Genomic DNA, 24,830 nt, shown 5'->3' with positions numbered 1-24,830 from the left:
TCAGTTTTTAACAACTTTTAATGCAAGAATAATCCTTCACTAGTTCATGATATTTTCCAGACAATGACTGCCATTCAATTTCATTTTTCTAAAGAAGATCTGCATACATCGTTTTTTCCAGTACCTCCAAGCTCTACACACTGTTATTAACATAAAATCTCAACGAACACTGAATTAATTTCGATGACATTACATCGAAATATATGCTATTGAGGAATGTTACTTTTTGCTTCTCAAAATGATAAATTTAATGTCTCTGCTAGTAGACTAGCTCGTGGTATTAGCGAAAAACGCCGATCACAAGTACGGTGACCTCATGTGTTGGTAAAGAAAAAAGTCAGTCTCGCAACTTAAAACGTGCGTTTTCTAATACTACCAGCGTATCAAAACTTTTATTCAATAGTAAAGACAAACTGCAACCGTTGACACACAGTGGAGTGTATAACATCACATGCAAATGCTGTGAAAACGGATATGTTGATCAGTCAGGCCGAGATGTGGCAGTTAGGTTATCTGAACGTGAGAGAAGGTGGAGACTGAGAAAGAAAGATTCAACCTTTGTCGATCATCTGTTAACAGAAACTCACACATATGACGTAGAATGTGAAGTTTTACATTCTGTTAAGATATGCAGAAAGATGACGCTACTGGAAATACCGGAAATCAACAGCATATGACACAGATTGCTAGCTTAGCGCTAAATCACCAAAGTCACTTCCCTTTTCCTCTCTCCTAAATTAAGTGTTAGCTACAAATATTAGATTAAAATTGCAAATTCAGCTTTATTTTTCAACAGTTGTTAAATTTATATGTACATAAAAAACTATATGTACAGTTTTTTTAGTTAATGTAACTATTTCTGGGTGACAAAAATTGTAACACTTTTCTACATATCATCATGTTTGAATCTTTTGTGTCTTCTGTGTAAACGTCTCCGTAAGACGCACGTCACATTATATGTTTTTAGGATGTTCTGTTGGCACCTGAAGATGCTCTCAGAAAACGAAAGCCGCTTCGTGACAAAATAAATATAATTGTTGTGAACATTAGGAAACATTTTCCACTTAATATTGATGTGGAATTCTTGTTAACTACTTATCTGCTTGAACACGATGAACACGACCCAGTTTCATGAGTGTACTTGCAATGTACTTAAATAGAGCCCCTCTTCCTTCCACAGCTTTGTGTATAACATGTGTCTCTAGGCTGATGATAACAGTGTTCAACGTTTGTCAAAATAAGTGCTGTCTATATCGTTGTGAAAGGAATTGAGAGTAGGAAATTCTTTGCTAGCAAATAGCTCGTTTCTCTCATTTTCAAAATGACTGTAGAGCACGTATGTTACACCACCAAGCGTTAAATGTCGAAGCTGTTTGCGACTCTACTGAGCACTTTAGATTTTAACAACCTGGCAAATAGAAAACGAACGTTGTAGCGTTATCTTCCCTTGCGCAGAAGTTTTTTGGCTGAAAATGTCTTACAAACTTGATCGAGCGCCAAAGAACTGAAATGGTGTGCTTGGATAAAAGATAATGCGAAGAACGGTTTGCTCAAAATCCTTGGTATTATGCAGAAAGAATAGTAACTTCTGACTGTAACAGTCAGGGTAGACAGGTTTTCCAGGAATTGTCATTAGAATGTAGAGGAGCTCTGTCGGAGCAATTGTTTGACAGCTTAGAAGTTTGTGCACAACTTGTGTACCTCTATCTGCTAATGTAGTAAGTTTCATTTACGGTAAATGACTTCAAAAAAGTGATAGTTACACACTCAATGAACTGCAACAGCATTGTTTAGTACAGATTGTGACATATTTCCTCTGATAGGGGAATGATAGTTTAAAAATCAAATACTGCTCACAATAATTGCAACCAAGAGTCCAGAACAAAGATCTAGAATGAGAGGCTTATAGAATAACGTACAACTGATTGTGAGACAAAATAATTTCACTTAGACCGCAGCACGTCATTATTCACAATATAGCAAGTTGCAGTGTTTCTCTTAATTTTATATGGTAAACATTCACAAGTATCCATGTATCGTGAATGAAACAACGAGATCAGTTGCCCTCGTCCGTTTATGCAGTCATGATCCATGAACAGTTTGGTCGATAATTCTTAACATAGTGCGGACTGTCAAAAAAGATAAGAACATGTGGCAGCACCGCACATCCATTGCAAGTAGACTCAAAGCGACTAACGTGTCTTCCTGGCTCGAAAGATTTGTTTCGGCAGCGGAAAATGAGTTTCAGTAACGTTTCCCTAATACTGCAGTGTAACGTAGACCGAACCCAGTGAAACAGTTAAGAAATTTCTGGGAAATCGCGGGTGCTGTTTCGGGCGCAAGTACCAGGACGGCAGCGTACCGCCCCGCAGGCGCCGCTGTCCACCATTGGTGGTTGAAATCGGAGGGCGGTAACCTGCCCGTGCGTCGCGAGCAGGCGGGAAGCTTGTTTGTTAGTCTGCTCCCCACACCTGAACCCTCAAGACGTGCGAAGGCCCTCGCGATGGACCCCGATTGTGAAGACTCTGTGATGTCGCCGTCCGCCAACCAACTCACAGGTACTGAGCAGACAAACGTTCTTATTTTATAACAAGCAGACACGTACCTGTGCCGACGGTGTCAACAGTTTCTTCTACTCAGAGACTTGTGTAAAAGTAAGTTATTGATAACGTAATGAAATCGTTACAGAACTAAGGCATTCCTTCACGCGTTGAATGTCATGTTATAAACATTAGCATTTCCTTTATTAATCGCTACTAATATTCATATCTTACACTAGTTGGTAACAGATTACCCGTGAACTGAACTAGGGACGGTCTGTGCGGCAACTAACATTAGTTTTGAGATTTCACGACAAATGGCTTTGGGTATACTTACCTCTAGGGAGTATATGCTCCCCACCTCCCACGCTGTGTACACCCATGTGTTTACTCATTTTGTTCGACTGCAAGTGATATTGTTTATTTCTAATACAGACAGAAATATTTACAATTCCATCAGTTCGAATAGTGCGACGTCAGCGAAATTCTAAGATATAAGAAACTTGAGAGTCTGTGGTTCAATATGGCTCTGAGCACTATGGGACTTAACACCTGAGGTCATCAGTACTCTAGACTTACAACTACTGAAACCTAACTAACCTAAGGACATCACACACATCCATGTCCGAGGCAGGATTCGAACCTGCGACCGTAGCAGTCGCGCAGTTCCGGACTGAAGCGCCTAGAATACTCTACTGTTGACTTCCTTATCCAGCGGAATATTTCAAATTCTCTGGCCCTCCGTACAGGGAACGACTCAAAAGCAACTCGTTACCGACGTGAGTCCCCAGTCAATCTCTTGCAACGCGTTGCCAACCAGTTGCCAGCGACTCGGCTCCCATGTTGCAAAGCATTTTGAGTTGCTTCGTGTCCTCGAACACAGCTGTGCGTTTGTTTGGTTTCAAGATGAACGAGCAAGCTGTGTACATCAGCTTCGTACGGGAAGTCGAAAAACATTCCATGTTATACGAGCTCCCAGGCTACTGCAGGAGAGATTTGACAGAGAAAGCAAAATGTGTCGTGGGGAAAGAATTTCATATTATATTTGTAGTGTCCTGCACATCTATAAAATTACCGGTACGTCAAAGGAAGTAAATGTACAAAAAATTATGAATCTTAGCGATAGTATTCTTTCGAGTGATTAGCAGCCTTCGTCATTCTGTAAAATTATACTATGAAACGGAAACGAAAGGTGAAAAGCCACAAATCTCCGATACTTGTAAATACAATGGTCTTCATATACAAATGATCTAATGAGCACAAACCACCATCAAAACATTTCCGGGTATCTAAATCTCACGGATTCAAAAGAAAATTAACGCTGTGTTGTGACGCAATCAATTAACTTTGCCAAATCACTGTAGCTCCGTTAAAAGTTGCACGGGTGCGACAAACAACACTCCCCTTACTCCGCGCTTGCACATGGCAACTGCTGTTGGTCATTTCAAAGTTGCCCCGTGTGCGGAACAGTGTTGCCAGCTAGTCGGCAACCAGTTGCCGATGTAGATCACCTGCCCGTTGCGTTTCTCTTCACTCATTCCGTGTGCGGACGGCCTAAGCACGTTGACAAGCTTTCCTTACGAAACAAAACTGTTGTATGTTGATACAACTGCCCAAATTAGATGGCTGACAAGATAATGCACCTTAATTAATATGTTATTTATAGTACGAGTTCAACAGATTCTATTCACTTCTTAGTAATTCGGAACGAGCTCGTTCATAAAAGAAGTCACGAAACAGTTGAAAATACTAACGTCTGCAAGCGACCGAGGAATAAAAGTTAAGTGTCTTAACGCTTTAATGCACAGTGTAGCTGATCAGCTACAGACTTTATCTCTTCGAGGTATCCTGCACTGAGCAACATTTTGTAACAAATTCATTATGTAGTTAAGTGTATACACTCTACTGCATCTGCTAAGTTGCTAGTAGTTCTTCATAGCGATCGTAAATGGTAGGATGAATTGAGCCAGTTCGACAATCAGCTGTGTGGATGTTCTGCCGCGCGTGTGTTTTGGCGGAAAGTAGAGACTTTTTTTGCTGTTTCTGCATTGATTTGTGGGTTTGAAAATTACTTTATTTATTTTAGAAACGTAAGTAGACATGGTGTAGACAGTTAATTCGATTTTCTTTACGATAGATTTGAAATTAGGTCTGTTTTTGTGTTTGTTGCGATTTAAAACCATAATTCTTTGTTAATTTAATTTAAAAAAATTTTCAATATTTTTTTCGTGATGTAGCTACTTAAAACTAAACGTGGTAATTTTTACAGCTTGAAATAAAAAATCATGCATTTAAGGGTTAAGGCACCAACAAACAACGCGAGTTTAATAATCTGACATGAACACTGGAACGCAATGTGATGTCTGTAGACTGAAAGTCGGCAAAATTCTGGTGATTAAAATTCATTACCGTGGTTCGGACCGACCGCCGTCGCATCGAGCGCAAACGTGATTTACCAACTGGATCCACATGCGGCTCATTCTCTTTCGTTACGATCTATCCGTAAGTTGTTGTTAACTCATTAACAGATTTTATATTTTGTGAAATGTTGTAGAATATTTCTTGGGTAAGAAATCAATATCGCTAGCTGGGGACGTATTCCGGATGATTGACTTAAGTGAACTGATAGAATCAACGAACATTGGTATCAGTCAGTAGTAATGTGGAAATAATTGCACCTTTCAGCCAAATTTTACTTTTTCTTTTGTATTGGTGACTGGACTTCCAGACATGTACCTGAATCATTGGTAGTCAACCTGGTTCCTACCGCCCACTAGTAGGCTTTCCAGCTTTCATGTTGCGTGGAAGGTGGTAGGAGTTTTAAAACATTTTCGTCGGATTTTCATAGAATTTTGACTAAACTATTTGGTAAGTAATTATTATTATATATTTTAACTTACTGTAACACTGCATTATGAAATTTGTAAAGCAAAATGACTTTCCCACGTTTAAATCACGATTGCTGAGGAACCAGTGGACCGTTAGAAAATTTTAGAACTAACAAGGTGTGGACGTTAGGTAAAAATGGTTGACTACCCCTGATCTAAACGCTACGAAATAAAAATAACCGTTTTAGTCGCACAGCTGACTCGAGCGCCAGTCTTAGTAATGCATCAGTGCAAAGCTAGACTTATTTCGGTTCCAAAATCATTCCGTTTCACCTTCTTTAGCTTCCTCGTAACATGAAGTTTTACGACTATAATGATAACACAGAACTATGGCCAAAATATACCTCGGCCCTTTTCTGCTAGTGAAGGAGTCAGTGGAAGTCGCAACCAACCCTAGCCACTAAACAAAACAACGCACTGTAGTATTACAGTAGGAACTCTGAAGATTCCAATCTGCTGCCTAGCCTGCGAAAAAGAGGCAGAGCTTAGTTTTCCTACACCTCTCTTCCCCCCAACAACCATTAACCCAGGCGGCTATCGCATGTTAACGTTTCCAGCATCCCTGCAAAAGGGCAAGTTATACGGTGCATATAATACATCTATTTTACAGAACTGAAGAAAGCTAATCTAGTCTTTCGTCACTTTCGATGGATGTGAAGCGTTAACACAGCAAGACATTTATAAGTTCTCAACATGTGGCGCTTGTATAAGTATCATACGAATCAACTTTAACGGTTCATGCATTTCAAATTTCTATCAACAATTTCGGTTTTACAAATTATCAAAACAAACGAAGCTGTGCAAAAACATTTACTTGTGATCTATATACCAGTACATACAAGTTTTGACATTGGTGGCTCTATTTAAATACATGTCAACAGTATCGAAAATCGTGCAGAGGGAGAATTAAAACAGTATATGTTATTCAAAATAATTTTCATCTGGAAGAACCCTTAAACAATATGCCCTATAGTTGCAAGGAAAAAGTCGAGAATCCATCCCACGACGGAGAAGATCACTGTACTTGAGGAAGAGAGAATGGGGTGGAGCAGAGGCCCCACCTCTCTCACGCAATGCTTCCATTTCACCTGTCTTAAGCTTCGCACCGAGTATCTACTCTCAAGAACAGTGAACATCCTAGTCAGAAAAGGTATCACAGGAACTGTTTCATGCTTCTACTACAGAGAGCTCGAACATAGAGCAGCGAACCTAAACACGCCATTCAAAAATGGCTACTGCACTACGACTTTACAAATTATCGTTTGAACAATGAAGTTCGCACAGGGCCGCCATGGAACATAAGTGGCCTCACATCCGCTTCTTCAACTCAGAACTGTATACCCCAGCGCTCAAGGAATGATTTACCACTAATAACTCAACCGATTTGTTATGAAATGCTATGTAGGCTTTGCTTGGAAGTTGACGAAAAATGAAGAAAAATACTGAATTACATGAAACTGTATATTTGAAGCAAATTTTTTGCCATTTTTCTTTTCTTTTTTTCCCATCTTTTCCTGATCCCTTTTTCATCTAAGACCACCAGTTCATATTTTCAAATGTTTAAAAAATTCATTGTTCTAGATATAAAAATTACAAAAAGACACATTTTAGAGAACAAGGTCTTTATGGAAACATTCTATGTCAAACCCCTGTTCACATCATCCCCAGGATTCGTTTACTGAATAATCGCTGCAATAACTATTCGTAAACGACCAGAAATAAATGATTAAATGAAATAAAATCTAGGAGTCGGATTATCCAAGAGACCATGTAGAGCTAATCTTGATGTCTACCGGGAAAAAAAATCTACGAAGAAGGAAACTGCATTTCCATGTTTCGATTCAGACCTAGGTTTTCTGTGGTTTTCCTAATCACTTCAGCAGCGTGCCACAATAGTTATCCTTCCCGTCCTTGAATAGCAGAACCTGTGCTCCTTCTCTAGTGACGTAGACCATGCGGCCCAACGCAAGTGTCAGAGAGGCCCAAGAAGGATGCACCTGTGGGGCTACATGTAAAAACAAACTTTTTGTAAAATTCAGTTTATGTAAAGTTATGATAAACTGAATATTTTCAATATGAAACGCCCATCACTCAATGCTATTCTGTCATTGGTTTATCCCGTTCCGTTCTTTTTTCTTTTTTGTAGTGTTAAGTATATTATGAGCAGCTTAAAAATACTCGTCTTTTTCCAGCGTTGCCTAGTTAAGCTAAAAGATTAGACACCCCTGACCAAGAAGCTAAGCTCAAAAGAGCACAGACATACACCACACATTTTGTATGGTGAAGTCTAATATCGCTATTATCAAAAGTCGCTACCATTTCCGCACTTGGTGCATCACAGTGGAAACAACAACAGAGCTCATGAGCTCAGAATTTAATTCAAACTTTTACGTCATTATACAAGCCATGAGCGCGATTGGCTATTATGACTGTGCTGTATTTAATTTCGGTTATGGTAGCTATGTTATTCAGTGTATCATTCAATTAGGATCTTTTGTGCTTACGCATGTATTTTATTGCGTTAAGCCTCAAATAATATAAATCCAATTGCAGTTTGCTTGCAGTGATACCTGGGCTTCGTAGCGATTTCATCAACGAATATTTAATGGCCATAAGGCAAACATACGTTTTTGAAAATGTAAAGAAGATCATATCACATCTTGTAGAGAGAAAGGTCAACAAACTTTAAAGACACATTTGCACGCTGAGCGGTTATTTAGGAAAAAGTCGTAGTTGTAAGTTGAAAAATAAATATATATTAAAAAACCACAGATGAAATCCACGGCTGTGCAAGCATTGCCTGCAGCCGCTGGAAAACAGCGGAAGAATTACTATCGTCGGATGACGAAAGTATAGGTTACTTTTTGTCTGATAGGTCCCGTACAGATCGGACGTGTGTGGAGCACCGCCATTAACATAGTATTATTTCAATATTTTATTCACGAGTTGCAATCACCGGCACTCGTAATCACATGATGTAAGTGTATTTTTAAACTATGTTTCTATCTCAGAATATAATTATTACTAATCCATTTATGTTTTATTTTGTGGCACTAGTTATTTGTAAGATTGTTGAGTGTCTTGGCTTGGCAAAGCAAGGATCCGTAAAATGAAAAGATAGTCGTGCGGCACGAACCATCGACGTCTTCGGGTGCTGATCTCAAATACGAAGTCCGATATAAAAGGTAAAAGGTGAATCTTCAAGAACGCGGTCATAATTAACATAACGGACAAAGATGCCTCGCTCAAGCACAGAAAAAAAGCAAAAATTGTAAAATATCAAACATAATTAATATTGCGCACTGCTATCTCTCTTCTGTTTGTGTAAAGTTCAGATACGAAAAAGACCATTTATATTTATAAAAATATTGCAGTTATTATTCGTGTACGAATCCGGATATGATGTGGTAAAGGATGTGACGGAACAGATGATGCATCAAGCGTTATACTGCTGTGGTTTCTGAATGTCGCAATTTTCCGCTCTGTATACTTATCGTGAGGTTGATGTAACGTCAGTTTTGCAGAGTTAACCAAGAATTCGGTATAAAATATATTTTCGGATACATTTAAGAAACTTTCTGCGGTACGGATTTATTGGCTCAAATGGCTCTGAGCACTATGGGACTTAACATTGGAGGTCATCAGTCCCCTAGAACTTAGAACTACGTAAACCTAACTAACATAAGGACATCACACACATCCATGCCCGAGGCAGGATTCGAACCTGCGACCGTAGCGGTCACACGGTTCCAGACTGAAGCGCCTAGAACCGCTCGGCCACCGCGGCCGGCTTGGATTTATTAATTAATTTTATTATGTTTACGAAAACATTATTCATTCACACTACAGTTATGACTTTATAGTTTATTTCATATCCGTTAGTCATAACAGCGCTCGATGACGTGTTGGATTCTATAATTCCAAGAAAATTGTTCAGTCTTATTCTTCATTTGTGTGGGCATTATCCCATAGTGCCCACAGCCATTTGAACCATTTGATACGCCTGGGCATTGAGTCAAACAGAGCTTGGATGGCAAGTACAGGTACAGCTGCCTATGCAGCTTCAACACGATACCACAGTTCATCAAGAGTAGTGACTGGCGTATTGTGACGAGCCAGTCGCTCGGCCACCATTGACCAGACACTTTCAATTGGTGAGAGATCTGGAGAATGTCCTGGTCAGGGCAGCAGTCGAACATTTTCTGTATCCAGAAAGGCCCGTACCTGACCTGCAACATGCGGTCGAGCATTAGCCTGCTGAAATGTAGGTTTTCGCAGGGATCGAATAAGAGGTAGAGCCACGGGTCGTGACACATCTGAAATGTAACGTCCACTGTTCAAAGTGCCATCAATGCGAACAAGAGGTGACCGAGACGTGTAACCAATGGCACCCCATAACATCACTCCTGGTGATACGGCAGTATGGCGATGATAAGTACACGCTTCCAATGTGCGTTCACCGCGATGCCGCCAAACACGGATGCGACCATCATGATGCTGTAAACAGAACCTAGATTCATACGAAAAAATGACATTATGCCATTTGTGCACCTAGGTTCGTCGTTGAGTACACCATCGCAGGCGCTACTGTCTGTGATGCACGTCAAGGGTAACCGCAGCCATGGTCTCTGAGCTGATAGTCCATGCTGCTGCAAACGTCGTCGAAATGTTCGTGCAGATGGTTGTTGTCTTGCAAACGTCCCCGTCTGTTGACTCAGGGATCGAAACGTGGCTGCACGATCCGTTACAGCCATGCGGATAAGATTCCTGTCATCTCGACTAATAGTTATACCAGGCCATTGGGATCCAGCATGGCGTTCCATATTACCCTCCTGAACCCACCGATTCCATATTCTGCTAACAGTCATTTGATCTCGACCAACACGAGCAGCAATGTCGCAATACGATAAACCGCAATCGCAATAGGCTACAATCCGACATTTATCAAAGTCGGAAACGTGATGGTACGCATTTCTCCTCCTTACACGAGGCATCACAACAACGTTTCACCAGGCAACGCCGGTCAACTTCTGTTTGTGTAGGAGAAATCGGTTGGAAACTTTCCTCATGTCAGCATGTTGCAGGTGTCGCCACCGGCGCTAACCTTGTGTGAATGCTCTGAAAAGCTAATAATTTGCATATCACAGCATCTTCTTCCCGTCGGTTAAATTTCGCGCCTGTAGCACGTCATCTTCGTGGTGTAGCAATTTTAATGGCCAGTAGTGTAGTTCTAACTCTTGGGGACTGATGACCTCAGATGTTAAATCCCCTAGTGTTTCGAGCCATTTGAACTATTTGTTAAACCGTACGCTTCCCTACATTTGGTCGTAACTAGTCGTAATTACGGTCCAGTTCCAACTAATATTCGTTTTTTGTAATCGTCACAAATATGGAATGTTCTTCTGGAAAATATCTTTGCAAATTGGAAAACCGTCTTACTATTGATGTCATGAAATTTAGTATTTAGACGAAAATGGAGTGACTGTAGCGGCGAAAAAGACGAAGGAATATGTTTGCAAATGGTTACTCATGTTGTGCAAATTATGGAGGAAGGCACGATGCGAAGGGAGCTGCATTGTAATATCCATCCAAAAAAGAAAAAGAAAAATGTTCACAGTTTTCGATTCACAATGTAGATGTACTAAGGGGCAGCAGTTTCTCCTGAGCAGTGGATCGCGTACGGATAAGAGGAAGTAGTTGCGAATAAAGCATATTGCGATAGGTTTTTACGAAAAATTGCATCACCAAAATTTTAGCGTCCGGTTAGACGCAAGACGTGGATTCACAGATATTACTATATTTTGTCGAACGACTCTTGATCGGCAGGCTTTCTAATTCCGACTCTGCAAAAGTCGGATAAAATTGGAAAACCTAATTCTGATACTGTTTTTTGTCAGCTCTTGGCAACATACGTGATACATCTTCGTAAGTCTTAGTAATCGTTCTGATAGTTAAAGAAGATGGTGAATTGTTTGGAATACGGATACATTACAAGATCAGCAATGGGAACAGTAATGACAAAGAGTCTAAGCGTAGTACCATCATTCTTCCTATCATCATGAAGTTGGGCGTGGACATCGCTGTAGGAGAGCGATATGTTGGGTGGTGGTTGACCGTGTTAAAACGTGATTCCATTCGATAAAATAGGTAGCATTACACAATAAGAATGATATGATCTCGAATAACAATGTCGACTACAGGTTCTACAGGAGAGGAAATATGCATATGCATATGCGTATGTGGATGGCGCGTAATCACTTCATCGAACTTGCGCTTCCCAGCGGAATTAATTTGCTCAAACATGCAACACATTTATACAGACAATGCCCGGATGGATATATTCGATGAATATTAAATCACTGGACTTCAAAATAAGATTATTCTTAATAAGTAGCTTAAGAACATAAGTATGGAGGTCTTACATGTAAGAAGAAAGATGACAGACTGCTCAGTCTGAAGAACATCACTTGCTTCATATAAAAGAAGAGCGAAAGTAATTGGCTGATTTATTACATCGAGATCAAAGATATTTCTGCATAGCACTTAAACTATCGAAATTAATATGCTACACCTCACGGATTTAAAGGTAACAAGAAACAATACTATCCGTAGCACTGTAGTAGCCACCGATTTAGCGTAGTAAATCGTAGTCGAGGGCGCTGACATATATTCCGTGCTCATCGTGGACCAGATTTTGATTCCACGCTTTAACGAAACCTGTAAACGTTCATTACTTCCACAACAATTCCACTTTCGTAGAAGCTTGGTACGAAACAGCACACGTGTATCACTAACATTGGCTGAAGAAGGCGAACATTGAAACCCGCACTATTTACTTCGCGTCGCGGTCGTTTTAGTGTTGTTCGGAGCTTGCTTCCGTACTCCCGCTGCCAGCCATCAATATTGATAGAAACTGCTGACAAGGCATAAGAGCGGTCATCATTTTCAGACAAAAGGTCGGTATTGTTGTAAGACAAGAGAGCAACGGATCTGCACTTTTTAGAAAAGCGGTATTTTTATTTCTAGTCCTGTTCCTTTTTCAGAAATATACCTGCTACCTTTGTGTGACAGCGTTAAGGCGTTAGTAAATTCATAACACCACTGAGTAGTTAGCAGCACTTACTTTTCTTCTGCCTGAGGAAGTAGGCGATTGTTTCGTTTTATTAACAGCAGCAAAACTTGTAACTGAACGTAGTTATAAAAATCACCAAAATTTGATTTACATATAAAATAAATGAAAGGCAGTAAAAAACTGTCAAAAACAGCATGTTTTATTTGTATATATTGTGCAAGACAACGCAAGAAATCACACAAAATCCACTGCAACAGGCACGAAAAATTAATCCCCTTGGAAAACCGGTTTCTGCAATCACAGTCCGACGCTATCGAATGACATATCATACAAGAAGCTTTCGACACAAAGGAAACATCAACATAACACACACTGTGCTGGATGGTGTTTGTAAGGTACCAACACAATATTTAAGAACCGCACGGAAGCTTAAATGTCGAACTGCTTTTTGATCATCGAGGTAGATGGATTTCAAGCTGATTGTTTTTCACCATCATCACCGATGAAGTAAGTGCTGAAAAACATAACGAATGGAGAAAAACTCCTCTGCAAAAAAATTAACAGGTTGTATACAGCACATTCTTTCTGCCTAGAATGAGGCTATGACACCCTATATCTGTACACAGCAAAACACCTATTGTGCATAGCGATACGTACCAAGTTCATTTTCAGCCGTCGATTGTACTCGCGAAGAAAAATTGATAGTGCCCATCTGTGTGACACCAAATATCTCCAATTTTGCCCTCTTGGTTGTTGCGTGAAATGTGTGTTTCGGGAACAAAGAATATGGAGTCTCTGAATTTTGAGACCAAAAGTCTCCGCAGTGCGCAATGCCTATCATGTCGCGTCTCCCGTTGGAGATTGATGAGTGTATCTTTGACGCACTTGGCAAAGCAAATAAATCTGAGACGAGACACACAACTTTTCTTTGAACCATCTTTATCCCTCCCGTTATTCCAGCTTACGAAAGAGTCCCAGACCGATGAAAAATACTAAAGAATTGACTGATCGAGAGTTTCCTAAGCGACTTACAGTTTCTTACGATACTTTTGATAATTGCGGCATCTGCCTTGCCCACTGCTAAGTGTCTGCTATCCTTCACTTTACATCGTTTCTGACAGACATTCGTAGCCATTTGACTTATGAGACTGATTGCTGTGGCTGACCTATAGCCAAAGGACATGGGATCTGTGTCGCGCGCACTCTCTTTCTCTTCCTCTCTCCCTCCCTCTCTCACTCTCTCTCTATCTCTCCCCCTCTGTCTTTCTCTCTTTCTCTGTTAGAGCACATTAGCTTACACTTCCTCATCTTGAGGTCACTTTTGTCACAAAGACCTGGTTATTCACAAATCTAAATTTATTCTGTGACAAGTTTCTACGCCTACGAACTTCCTGTATCAACTTATGCAAACACCCTCACAGAGTAACAAATGGTGTCTGCGAGTTCATTTGTATAAGTTATGTATCGCAAACAGTAAACGGCATTCACTCTAGCACACTTTCCAAACTAACGATATTTCCTCATGCAGGGCGACGTATTAACAAGGAAATAGAGAGACCTGTTATGTCGCAACCTTTTTTGGTATTTTTTGCACTGTTAGTCAACTTTGCTAAAATATTGCATCCAAAATTTCAGTTGCCGGTAAGAACTGGATGTTACAAAAATTAATTATGCAGCAGGACTTTTTCAAATGATTTTCGTGCATGAAACCGCTCAATGTACAGCCCCGTGTTCTTGTATTGCGCAACGCGGCTTTCTCTTATCACTTACTGCAATGGTTTGGGAAACGAGCGTTTATCGCGAACTGAAAGCGATCGAAATGTAATTTAATGTTCATAGAGAAATAAAAATTATACTGGCAGAAGTAAAGCTGTGAGGAGCGGGCGTCAGTCGTGCTTCGGTAGCTCAGATGGTAGAGCACTTGCCCGCGAAAGACAAAGGTCCCGAGTTCGAGTCTCGATCGGGCACACAGTTTTAATCTGCCAGGAAGTTTCATTCAGCGCACACTCCGCTGCAGAGTGAAAATCTCATTCTGGAATAAAAATTATAGTTCACCAGTAACGTTTCAAATTGGTGGTTAGATAAGTAAATAAATGCAAATTTTCCAACAGTTCGAAATTAATTCAATTTCATGTATATATTGCAGAAATATGAAATTTTGTTACTATGCTTGAATAATTTATTATTTTTGCACCATTAAAATAAATTAAGAGTGATATCTGACAGCCCTGTGAGTCGCAGACAGACTTCCACTTTAAATTCTTCATGTGTATGGTCATATTGTTCGTAGTTGGTTAGCAATTTCTGAGGGTATTTTTGTTCCGTCGATACAACTACAAGAAAGTGCGTGTTTTTCTCACCCGACGCGTTTCGCTTTATTGAAGTGAAGCATCATCAGTGGTCAGTAATTGAAGATATTTACGGTCTGATTTGTCTTCTAGATCGGAAAACTGTTCGTTAACGAGCTGTTGGTTTTTACTCACGGCAATTTCTGCTCGTTTTTTCGCCTACATCAGGAGATGCCATCTGCTAGCATGTTTTTGGCTCCTTTCTTCTTTGGACACTGACAGCTGTGGTCTAATTTTACATTGCTTTGCAGAACTATGCGTTTTTGACGATTAACACAGCACAATTTTGTACGGCACTATTAACTGTTTATTTCTGTACTTCTGTATCGTGTTTTGTAGTGTTGCCAACACTACCACTCGTTTTTTTAGATTATATTTTTTCCTCTCTGTAGTTCACTATATGTGTGTTATTCTATTTCATTATGTTACTGTGCATTTATATACTGTGCAAGAGAAATAAAGGGGTTGTGATGGAGTTTAAATTTTGTGTGGCTAGTAAGCGCTTAGTAGTGTGGGGAAACGAAATTGGGGTTGGAGGGTAGGGGAGGGAGTTGAGTGAGAGAAGATGAAGGATGGAAAAGGCATTTTCTTAACGCGATTTCTTCAATTATTTTTTATAGTGTCTGATTTCCAGTATTTATTTGGTCATTGAGCAATTGTTTATTTTGTGTTAGTGCTTTGTGTATATGGAAATTTTCTTGGAAAGAGAGGAGCCGTCTGTTTTTACTGGTTGTCATTACGATGATATCTTTTTGAATAGTGCTTGGTCTCCACGGTATTCCTGTTTCAGAATGTATGTCAGTGCTGAATGGTATATACCGCATTTCCATGCTCAGATGTGTTCTTTATTCCTTGTGTCAAATGTCCTGCCACTCATCAAAAATGTATATTTTTTGAGTGTCTGGAACTGAGCTGATAGATACCTGATTTTCAGTATTTGTGCGGATTTCATTGCAGTTTTGGGATGTGTTTTTGTTTGAGCTGTTTGTTTTGTAAATAATGTTTAAGCCTTGTTTTTTGAATATGTTACCTACTTTGTGACTGAATTTGTTATGGTAAGCCATTGAGTGCCTTTTTTGTGATCGTGCAGGTTTTATGTATTGATATGGTTTGGTTAGCTTTTTCCATCATTTTTATTTTTATTTTTCTGTTTAATTTGTATACTAGTGTTTCTTTCTACCCATTTTTCAGTGCTATTTGCTAATAACCAGCTGTTTTTGGTATTCAGAAGTGTTTAGGGGGATCCTGTTCAGTTGTAACATGTATCTAATAGCTCCTGTTTCTTATTCTACAGGTGATTTGAGATTGCATTTAAGATAGTGTCAGTTGTGTGGGTTTTCTGTACGCATCTGATGTTTATTTGTGATTGCCTTTCCTTATTGAGACACTTAAAGTAGTAAAGGAGTTTTGCCATTTGGGGAGCAAAATAACTGATGATGGTCGAAGTAGAGAGGATATAAAATGTAGACTGGCAATGGAAAGGAAAGCGTTTCTGAAGAAGAGAAATTTGTTAACATCGAGTATAGATTTAAGTGTCAGGAAGTCGTTTCTGAAAGTATTTGTAGGGAGTGTAGCCATGTATGGAAGTAAAACGTGGACGATAAATAGTTTAGACAAGAAGAGAATAGAAGTTTTCGAAATGTGGTGCTACGGAAGAATGCTGAAGATTAGATGGGTAGATCACATAACTAATGAGGAAGTATTGAATAGGATTGGGGAGAAGAGAAGTTTGTGGCACAACTTGACTAGAAGAAGGGATCGGTTGGTAGGACATGTTCTGAGGCATCAAGGGATCACCAATTTAGTATTGGAGGACAGCGTGGAGGGTAAAAATCGTAGAGGGAGACAAAGAGATGAATACACCAAGCAGATTCAGAAGGATGTGGGTTGTAGTAGGTACTGGGAGATGAAGAATCTTGCACAGGATAGAGTAGCATGGAGAGCTGCATCAAACCAGTCTCAGGACTGAAGATCACAACAACACCACATGGTTATGACTTGAAAGTTGAGTGTGTTTTCTTGTTTTCCTTGTATTGTAAACTTTATGTTCTTGAGTATAGTATTTACGTTTTTGTGCAGCTGTATTTTTATTTTTGTAGGTTCATCTACCACGCATATTATGTCATCAATGTACCTGTACCAGTAGATGAAGCTGTAGCTTTTCTTTGTTATTATGTCTTCAAATATTAATTTTTGCCGCGCGGGATTACCCGAGCGGTCTTGGGCGCTGCAGTCATGGACTGTGCGGCTGACCCCGGCGGAGGTTCGAATCCTCTCTCGGGCATGGGTGTGTGTGTGTGTGTGTGTTTGTCCTTAGGATAATTTAGGTTTAGTAGTTTGTATGCTTAGGGACTGATTACCTTAGCAGTTAAGTCCCATAAGATTTCACACACATTTTTTATTAATCTTTCATTATTATCCGTGAAAATGTTGACTAGTGTTCCTGAAACAAGTAACTCTATGGATAAACTTTCTCCTTGTATGTAATATTCTTAAATGAATTCAAAATAATTTTGCTGTGTCATTAACTGTAACAATAGTATTGTTTCATCTGTGTGTTCATGGGGTAGCTGATCGTGTGTCCACAGGTTTCCCTCAGTTAATTGAATGGTTTCATTAACATGGATGCAACTTTACATCAAAGGAGAGTAGTGTTGCCGTGCGATGGATTTTAATGCCTTATTTGTTCTACTAGAGGAGAGGTATTTTTTATTCTTATCCCATTTTCAAGTTTATAGTATGAACTGTAACTGCATTTGTTTTGCTTGTAGGTTTGTGGCAGCAGCTCTGAAATTAACTATCGGACGGACAAAGATATTTTCTTTGTGGATCTTTGGTTGGCATCTCACGTTCACACCATCTTAAGCAGGACTACCACAGACCAAGCACTATTGGAAAAAGATATGAACATCATAAGAATCAATAAAACCCGACACCTCCTCCCTTTCAAAGAGAATTTACATATAAAAAAAGCATTATCACAAAATAAACAGTTGCTCAGTGACCAAATAAATATTGAAAACCAGAAGCTATATAAATAACAAGAAAGAACGTTAAAAAAGGGCCTTTTCCATCCTTCACCCTCTCTCACTCCTCCAACCCCAATTTCATTTCATTTCTTGCTCGCTACTCACCTTTATCCCCCCACTCACTCACCATGACGCTACTATGTACTTACTGTCCATTCGTCTTTGCTTCTCCTCCCTCCCCCACATACTCACCACATCATTACTCCTCCATTTCCCTTGGACAGTTTATAAATACGCAGTAACATAATTAAATAGAATACCACAATATAATGAACTACAGAGAGAGAAATTATGTAGATCAAAAAACCTAGTGGAAATACTGGCAACACTACAAAACACGATACGGAAGTAAAGAAATAAACAGTGAACAGCTGTGTACGGAACTGTGCTGTATTGAACGTCAAAAATGCGTAGTTCCGCAAAGCAGCGCAAAATTAGATCACAATTATCAGTGTCTAACGAAGAAAGGAAGAAAAAACGTGGTAGTTGACAGCATTTCCTGATGCAGGAGAAAAACCAAGTGGGAATTGTCGTAAATAAAAACGAACAATTTGTTAACAAACTGTTTTCCGATCTAGAAAACTAATCAAACTGTAAATATCTTCAATTACAGACCACTGATGATGCTTTACTTCAATAAAGAGAAACGCGTCACGTGAGAAAAGCACTCATTTTCTTGCTGTTTTAACGACGAATCAAAAATACCCTCAGAAAAGGACTCCCACCTTTTTTCAAGCTATGGACTGGTGATAGGAAGGAGATCGGTCTCTTCGGTATAGTGTACTAGTGACTGCAACTTATGAATGTAATTACGTGCCGCGCGGAGTGGCCGCGTGGTTTGAGGCGCCCTGTCACGGATTGCGCGGCCCGTCCCGCCGGAGGTTCGAGTCCTCCCTGGGGCGTAGATGTGTGTGTTGTTCTCAAGTTAGTTTAAGTAGTTTTGTAAGTCTAGGGACCGATGACATCAGTAGTTTGATCCCTAAGGAATTCACACACACATTTAATTACGTAATTTTCTCTGTTAATGGTCTGTAAAATTTGTTCCACCGACAGAGGCAATGTCGGTTTGACAATTGGAGTACATTCGTCGTACCAGGTGGAATCCGAAGTATCTGTATTTCTTTGTCAGTGTGATTTCGAAAAGCGGCTGGTAACCATTGAGAAATCCTACGACCCGACCAAGAATTAAGACAGAGAATGGATTTGTTTCTACAAAACTTAATAAAATCGCGATGCATGAAAAATGAAATAATTTTCGTTCTCATTTTTTCATATTTCGATGAGGCTGCCAAAATTTTTTTCTGACAACAACATTATTCTTTTCACTCGTGGTCCTAAGCTATCAGTCAATTCACAAAGGCAGTAATGAACAATCCAGCTTTATCATGGGCATTATTATGTACATATGAGTAAGTGGACGCATAAACTGCACGTCTTTGTATATTTTTCGCCTTTGAATAAAGGTGTCATTTTAGCACACATTTCTCTTTTTAAATTGAACTCATCGTTGTAGAAACAAGCGTTACCAAAATTTATTCGTAAACCTCTAGAATTTCAGTTTGCGTCACTTTTTTCCGACATGTCTTTTCAGTATAAATTTTGTTATTGTTCTAGCTGCGATTTTTGTTTTTAAGCGAGTAATCCAACTTGGAGAAATTATTTTCCTCCTATAGCGTCAGCAATGTCTAAAGAACTAATTGCACAAAATGGCATTGCTAACATTAAATGACCCTAGTGTTTGGCTCAGAAAAAAGTTCATAAAGATGCACATTATAGCTGCTATTATTCCCGATCAAACTGTAGTCGTTCTGAAATATCGTTTTTCCACCTATCACTTTCGGAACAGACAAAGGTAAATTTCTTGTAAACAGTAGGGTAGTCATTTCTTACCATCTTCATCCAATAGGCAACCATTTTTTCTTGGTTTAGCGAAGAAATTTTAGTTCCTGACTTTTCTGTTTGACACTGTTGTTAATCAAATGTGACACGCTCTTTTATGAGAATAACTATTTTCAGCTTTTCCACGGATATGAGCCTACAGTCTGTCTTATCGACTGCTTCACATATGTCTGCACTTTTTAAACATACAATGTTCCTTGCTGAAGGATTGAGCTGGCACCCGTTGTACGTCTCCATAGCAAGTAGCAAAATATTTGCATTGTTCTTCATGACCAGAGCGGTTAGATTTAAAGTACAGAAAAATTTATGGAGTGCGAGCTGCGGCCAGAACGACGTGTTTCCAAACATATACTAGAAACTAAAAAGACATAAGTGCAAAAACGAATATTAGCTTCCGTTTTTAACAAAACCTTGAATCTATATTCTTCTTTAATGACCTCTGATCCGATAATAAGACGACCATGTTTTCTTAACGCTCGCTGTAAGAATAGCTAGTGAATCCAGGAGTGCTCATCTCTTAGTTGCAAGCTCCTAGCCAGGAAATACCGGTTTTGTGATATCTGTTTGCGTAACTTACAGTTAGTAATGTCAGCTGAAATTTGACACCGACCCGCTTAGTTATGTTATCTATGAGTTTCAAAAAATTCACGGTGTGTTACGCCACGACAGGTCTGACCAGTGATTGGTCCAGTCACATACCTGTTCCAGAATTCCGTAAGCACGAAAGCTTTCCGGAAGTCAAGGATTACAGTGTCAACTGGGCCCGTGCTATATGTAGATTTTTGTGAAGTGATGGAGAAAGCTGAATTTCACACTCTGAGTTGTTGAGGAACCCGGGATGATTTGTACTAAGCAGTTTGCTTTTGAAAAGTGAGCAAAAAATATGTTCCATAAGCTTAGAAGGAGTTAGATAAATGACAGTGGCCTATAGTTCCGCGTATCTGTCCTCAGACTCTTCTCAAGTACTTGAACGGCATGTTCCTGTTGGCAGTCACATGAAAAACTGCAGTGTTTCAATGATCTACTATAAGGCTGTTGCTAAATATGGTCCGCCCCCTATTATGCTTTTTCACTCAGCAGCTTCCAGTCTTTGGTCAATCAGCGTTAAAATTTTCTTGTAAGAAAGTCAGTGTTGCTGCCTAATCGCATGAAATTCAGTGAAAGCTCTGTCTTATTATCGAGGCTGACCAAAATAGAAGTGTCCCGAAAAATTTTTACAATAAGACTGACGCGGGATTGTTTCTTGTTAAAGATCATCTTAGAAAATGCTGTAAATAGCCTCCGTTTCGCGCCATTAGCCGTTAATTTTGCTGTACACTTTCCCAGTCTTGAAGTCTTGTGCAAGTAATACGCACACATTATCCACGAATTGTGCCTTGTATGACGTTCGATAGTGAGCACGATTATGTGTTGCAGTCAACTGGTCACTAAACACGTCGACTCTCACTCACTCAAATATATTGACACAGCAGAATACTCGATACGGAACACGCAGGATATGCGTATGCGAAGAGGTGTGCCAGCAGCTGAGTGGTGAATCCTTTATGTTGCCCACTAGGTAATTTCGAATGCTTTGCCACTTTACTATATTTCACAGTATTATTGTAATCTCCGTGCCCATTTAGTTTATCTAGTAACTCTGTACTGCTAAGAAGATTGAAATAACATTTTTTTTTTTTCAGTTTGGGCGCTAATAACCTAAAATTTGAGTGCCCTAATCTCGAAGCAATCAATCATTACTTTTTCGGTTAAAAAGATTTTGTGGGAATTTCTTGATGTAGTTTAGAGAAACGGTTTGCAGTGACTGCTTGTTCTGACTCATAATCTCTTGTCTCAGACCAGGATCATATATCATAGATCATAAAACATGATTTACTTTCATTCCCTCTGGGTTAACACACGGAAGGAGCTCATCAGATGCGGCTGATTTTCACCGTCTCCCCTCTCCCTGCCTCCACCGCCTTTATTGCTTACGTAACGCTGCATAAGGTTTCCACGTAATACAAGAAGTCGATTCCCGTAACTGCAATGTAAACTTGATTTCTGCACAAGCTTACATGTTTCAGTTTACAATACCAGTTTCAAATGCACCTGTGGGTGTTGTGAATATTGAATCTTATTTACGTCTTACATATGATGAATAACGTCGCTTTTATAAATTACATCTCTACTTACAACTAGGTGTAGTTGACGATCATATGGCATCCAGGGGCCAACTATGAGCTGTCTGTTATGAAATAATATTACTTTAATCACGTAGTTATTATAACGTGAAATTTTTCGTGACAATTTTTTGACATATGATCGTCAACTCCACTTAAACGTAATAAAAATGTAATTTATAAAATTGACGTTACTCATCATAAGTAAACCATAAATAAGAGTCATTATTTACAGGACCCTCAGGTGCACTTCAAAACGGCAATTTAAGTCGAAACAGGCAAGTGTGTTGTGCGGGAATCTCTAAATATAAGCAGATAAAGATTACATTCCAGCTACATGGCTTCTTATAAAATGAATTTCGCCTTAGTTTAGCTCTATTGACAAAAAACTGTTTTTACATTAGCTGTTGCAAGAATTGGAGACAATGTGTACTCATTTATTGCCGGCCGGAGTGGCCGAGCGGTTCTAGGCGCTACAGTCTGGAACCGTGCGACCGCTAGGGTCGCAGGTTCGAATCCTGCCTCGGGGATGGATGTGTGTGATGTCCTTAGGTTAGTTAGGTTTAAGTGGTTCTAAGTTCTATGGGACTGATGACCTCAGATGTTAAGTCCCATAGTGCTCAGAGCCATTTGAACCATTTTTTTTACTCATTTATTTGCAGGGAATCGATCATAGGGGACAACAGGACGGTGTGGGATTACAATGAGGACGAAGAACAAACCAGGACTATACAAGGATGGAGAAGGAAATCAACCTTGCCCACTTTAAAGTAATCATTCTGATACGTGCCTTGATCAATTTAGAGAAACTAGGAAACCTAAATCAGGTTAGCTGGAAGTAGATTTCTAACCTACTATTCCCGAATTTGGAGTCCAATGTACTGGCAAGTTTTCCCCGAACCGCAAACATATCAGGACCAGTGACGACACGATACACGCTCGCGTGCAAAGTGCATCCGATCATGTCAGCGCTATCTGTAGTGGCCAGCTACTATCCTAGGAATCCAAGATCGGTCGCAGCTATTAGTAAAATTTTCGATGAAAGTCACTAAATGTAATTGTCATTAAAATCACATTAAGGAAGAATGATTGTGACACAACGGCCCAGCATCAGATTAACCATAAAAGACAGAACACAAGCTCGGAATGGACAAAAATGAGATTAATTTCAATGTGATATTTTCAAAGAAATCATCCCGGCACTCCCGCTAAGCTATTTCGGGAAACAAACCTCAATCCAAACGACCGGGCAGGAATTCGATCCCGATCCTCCCGACTGCGAACGCAATACCCTGATGCGCCACCTCCGCATTGAACAACGAGGTTAACCGGTCGGTGGTAGTGATGACTGTAATGACCTCGATGTCGACGGGACGTTAAATCCCATTAGTGACGAGAAAAACTTGGCACATGCCGTGCGTTTGTGGAGAGCAAGTACGTAGTAAATGGTAAAATTTCTACCGAACGTTAAAATGCTGAATGGAGCGGTTCCTTGATAAAGATACAGAATTCAAAGTAAATTGTAAAAGAGCAAATGTATCAGTCTAAAACAAGAAAGCTGGCGCGAAAGGCAAACCCAACCAACACGTAGCTGTCACACATACCCTGAAAAGCAGGTAGGAAGAGAATGCCTCGTTTCGTAATTAGCTTATTCACCTGATCTGACCACATTTGGGTTCTTCAAATGAAGTCATGAGAAAAGTGAGATGAGTGTAGAACAAAAATGCAATTAAAAGCATTCTTGGGTATAGTATCCTGTTTTCGGCATTTTCTGGCCGATAACACTGAAGACTGAAGAAGATTGGTTCAAATGGCTCGGAGCACTATGGGACTTAACATCTATGGTCATCAGTCCCCTAGAACTTAGAACTACTTAAACCTAAGTAACCTAAGGACAGCACACAACACCCAGTCATCACGAGGCAGAGAAAATCCCTGACCCCGCCGGGAATCGAACCCGAGAACCCGGGCGCGGGAAGCGAGAACGCTACCGCACGACCACGAGCTGCGGACTTGGAACGTATTATTGCTACCTATGACATTGTTAGGGGTTGCTTGAATGGGCATGGTACAGCCTTCAGCGAATAATATGCGAGCTTTACAAAACTTAAAATTTTTCTTACATCATCAATATTATAAATTGTAAAAATAAGTGTACAGTGTGCGTGCCGCTAAAACTCAGAAACGAGTCCTGGTACGATCAAGGGAGTTACATGGTGTGGTAGCTCTCTACCCCCATCCATGAAGAAGGTTTCCGTTTTTACCTAAAGGGCGTGCTTTGGAAGACATATGGGCTGGAAAGTTTTGCCCTCTAGAAATTTCTAGAACATTCGAGACTATTCGAGAACACTCCAGAACTGGAGAGTATTTGAGAGCATTGCACAACATTCAATAATGTTCCGGAATGTTCCACAATGATCCGGGATGTTCTGGTATGTTCGGGAATAGTCTGGAACATTCAGGAAGATTCTAGAATGTTCCGGAACATTCCGGAATATCCCAGATCATTGTGGAACGTTCCAGAACACTCTCCAATGTTGTGGAATATTCTGGTACATTGTCGAAAATTCGAAGCATTTTTGGTATGTTCTGGAATTCGCCACTGGTGGGGTTACACATCAGTAAGGGTATATAAAGCAAAACCCGTCGTCGGTTCGAACGTTAGTTCCTTAACAGTGACGAAGGGAGCAACCGAAAAAGTAGTGCAGTGGCTGAATAAAAACAAACAGAAAAATGTGAGTAGTCCAAGTGATACGATGACACATCGTATTCGGAAAAATGGATAACATCTGCCAATTTTGCAACGCGAAAAAATTCAGTAGAGAAACACCAGCATTCTGCAGCCTGAATGGAAAACTTCGATTACCTGGATAACAAAATGAAAAATGTTAT

The 24,830-nt window shown here is 39.9% G+C and overlaps 1 protein-coding gene across 1 annotated transcript in view; it reads left to right on the top strand.

The window, feature by feature from the left end:
- Positions 1-2,503: 2,503 nt before the first annotated feature.
- The window catches only part of LOC124774904 (T-box transcription factor TBX5-A-like), a 177,124-nt gene continuing 154,797 nt past the window's right edge, over positions 2,504-24,830 (top strand). Inside the window, exon 1 of the mRNA XM_047249575.1 lies at positions 2,504-2,558. Coding sequence (XP_047105531.1) covers positions 2,504-2,558 — 55 coding nt within the window. The remainder of the gene's footprint in view (positions 2,559-24,830) is intronic.

This window comes from Schistocerca piceifrons, chromosome 1 (assembly GCF_021461385.2).
Source record: "Schistocerca piceifrons isolate TAMUIC-IGC-003096 chromosome 1, iqSchPice1.1, whole genome shotgun sequence".
Classification (NCBI taxonomy): Eukaryota; Metazoa; Arthropoda; class Insecta; order Orthoptera; family Acrididae; genus Schistocerca; species Schistocerca piceifrons.
This window is presented reverse-complemented; position numbering and strand designations above follow the sequence as displayed.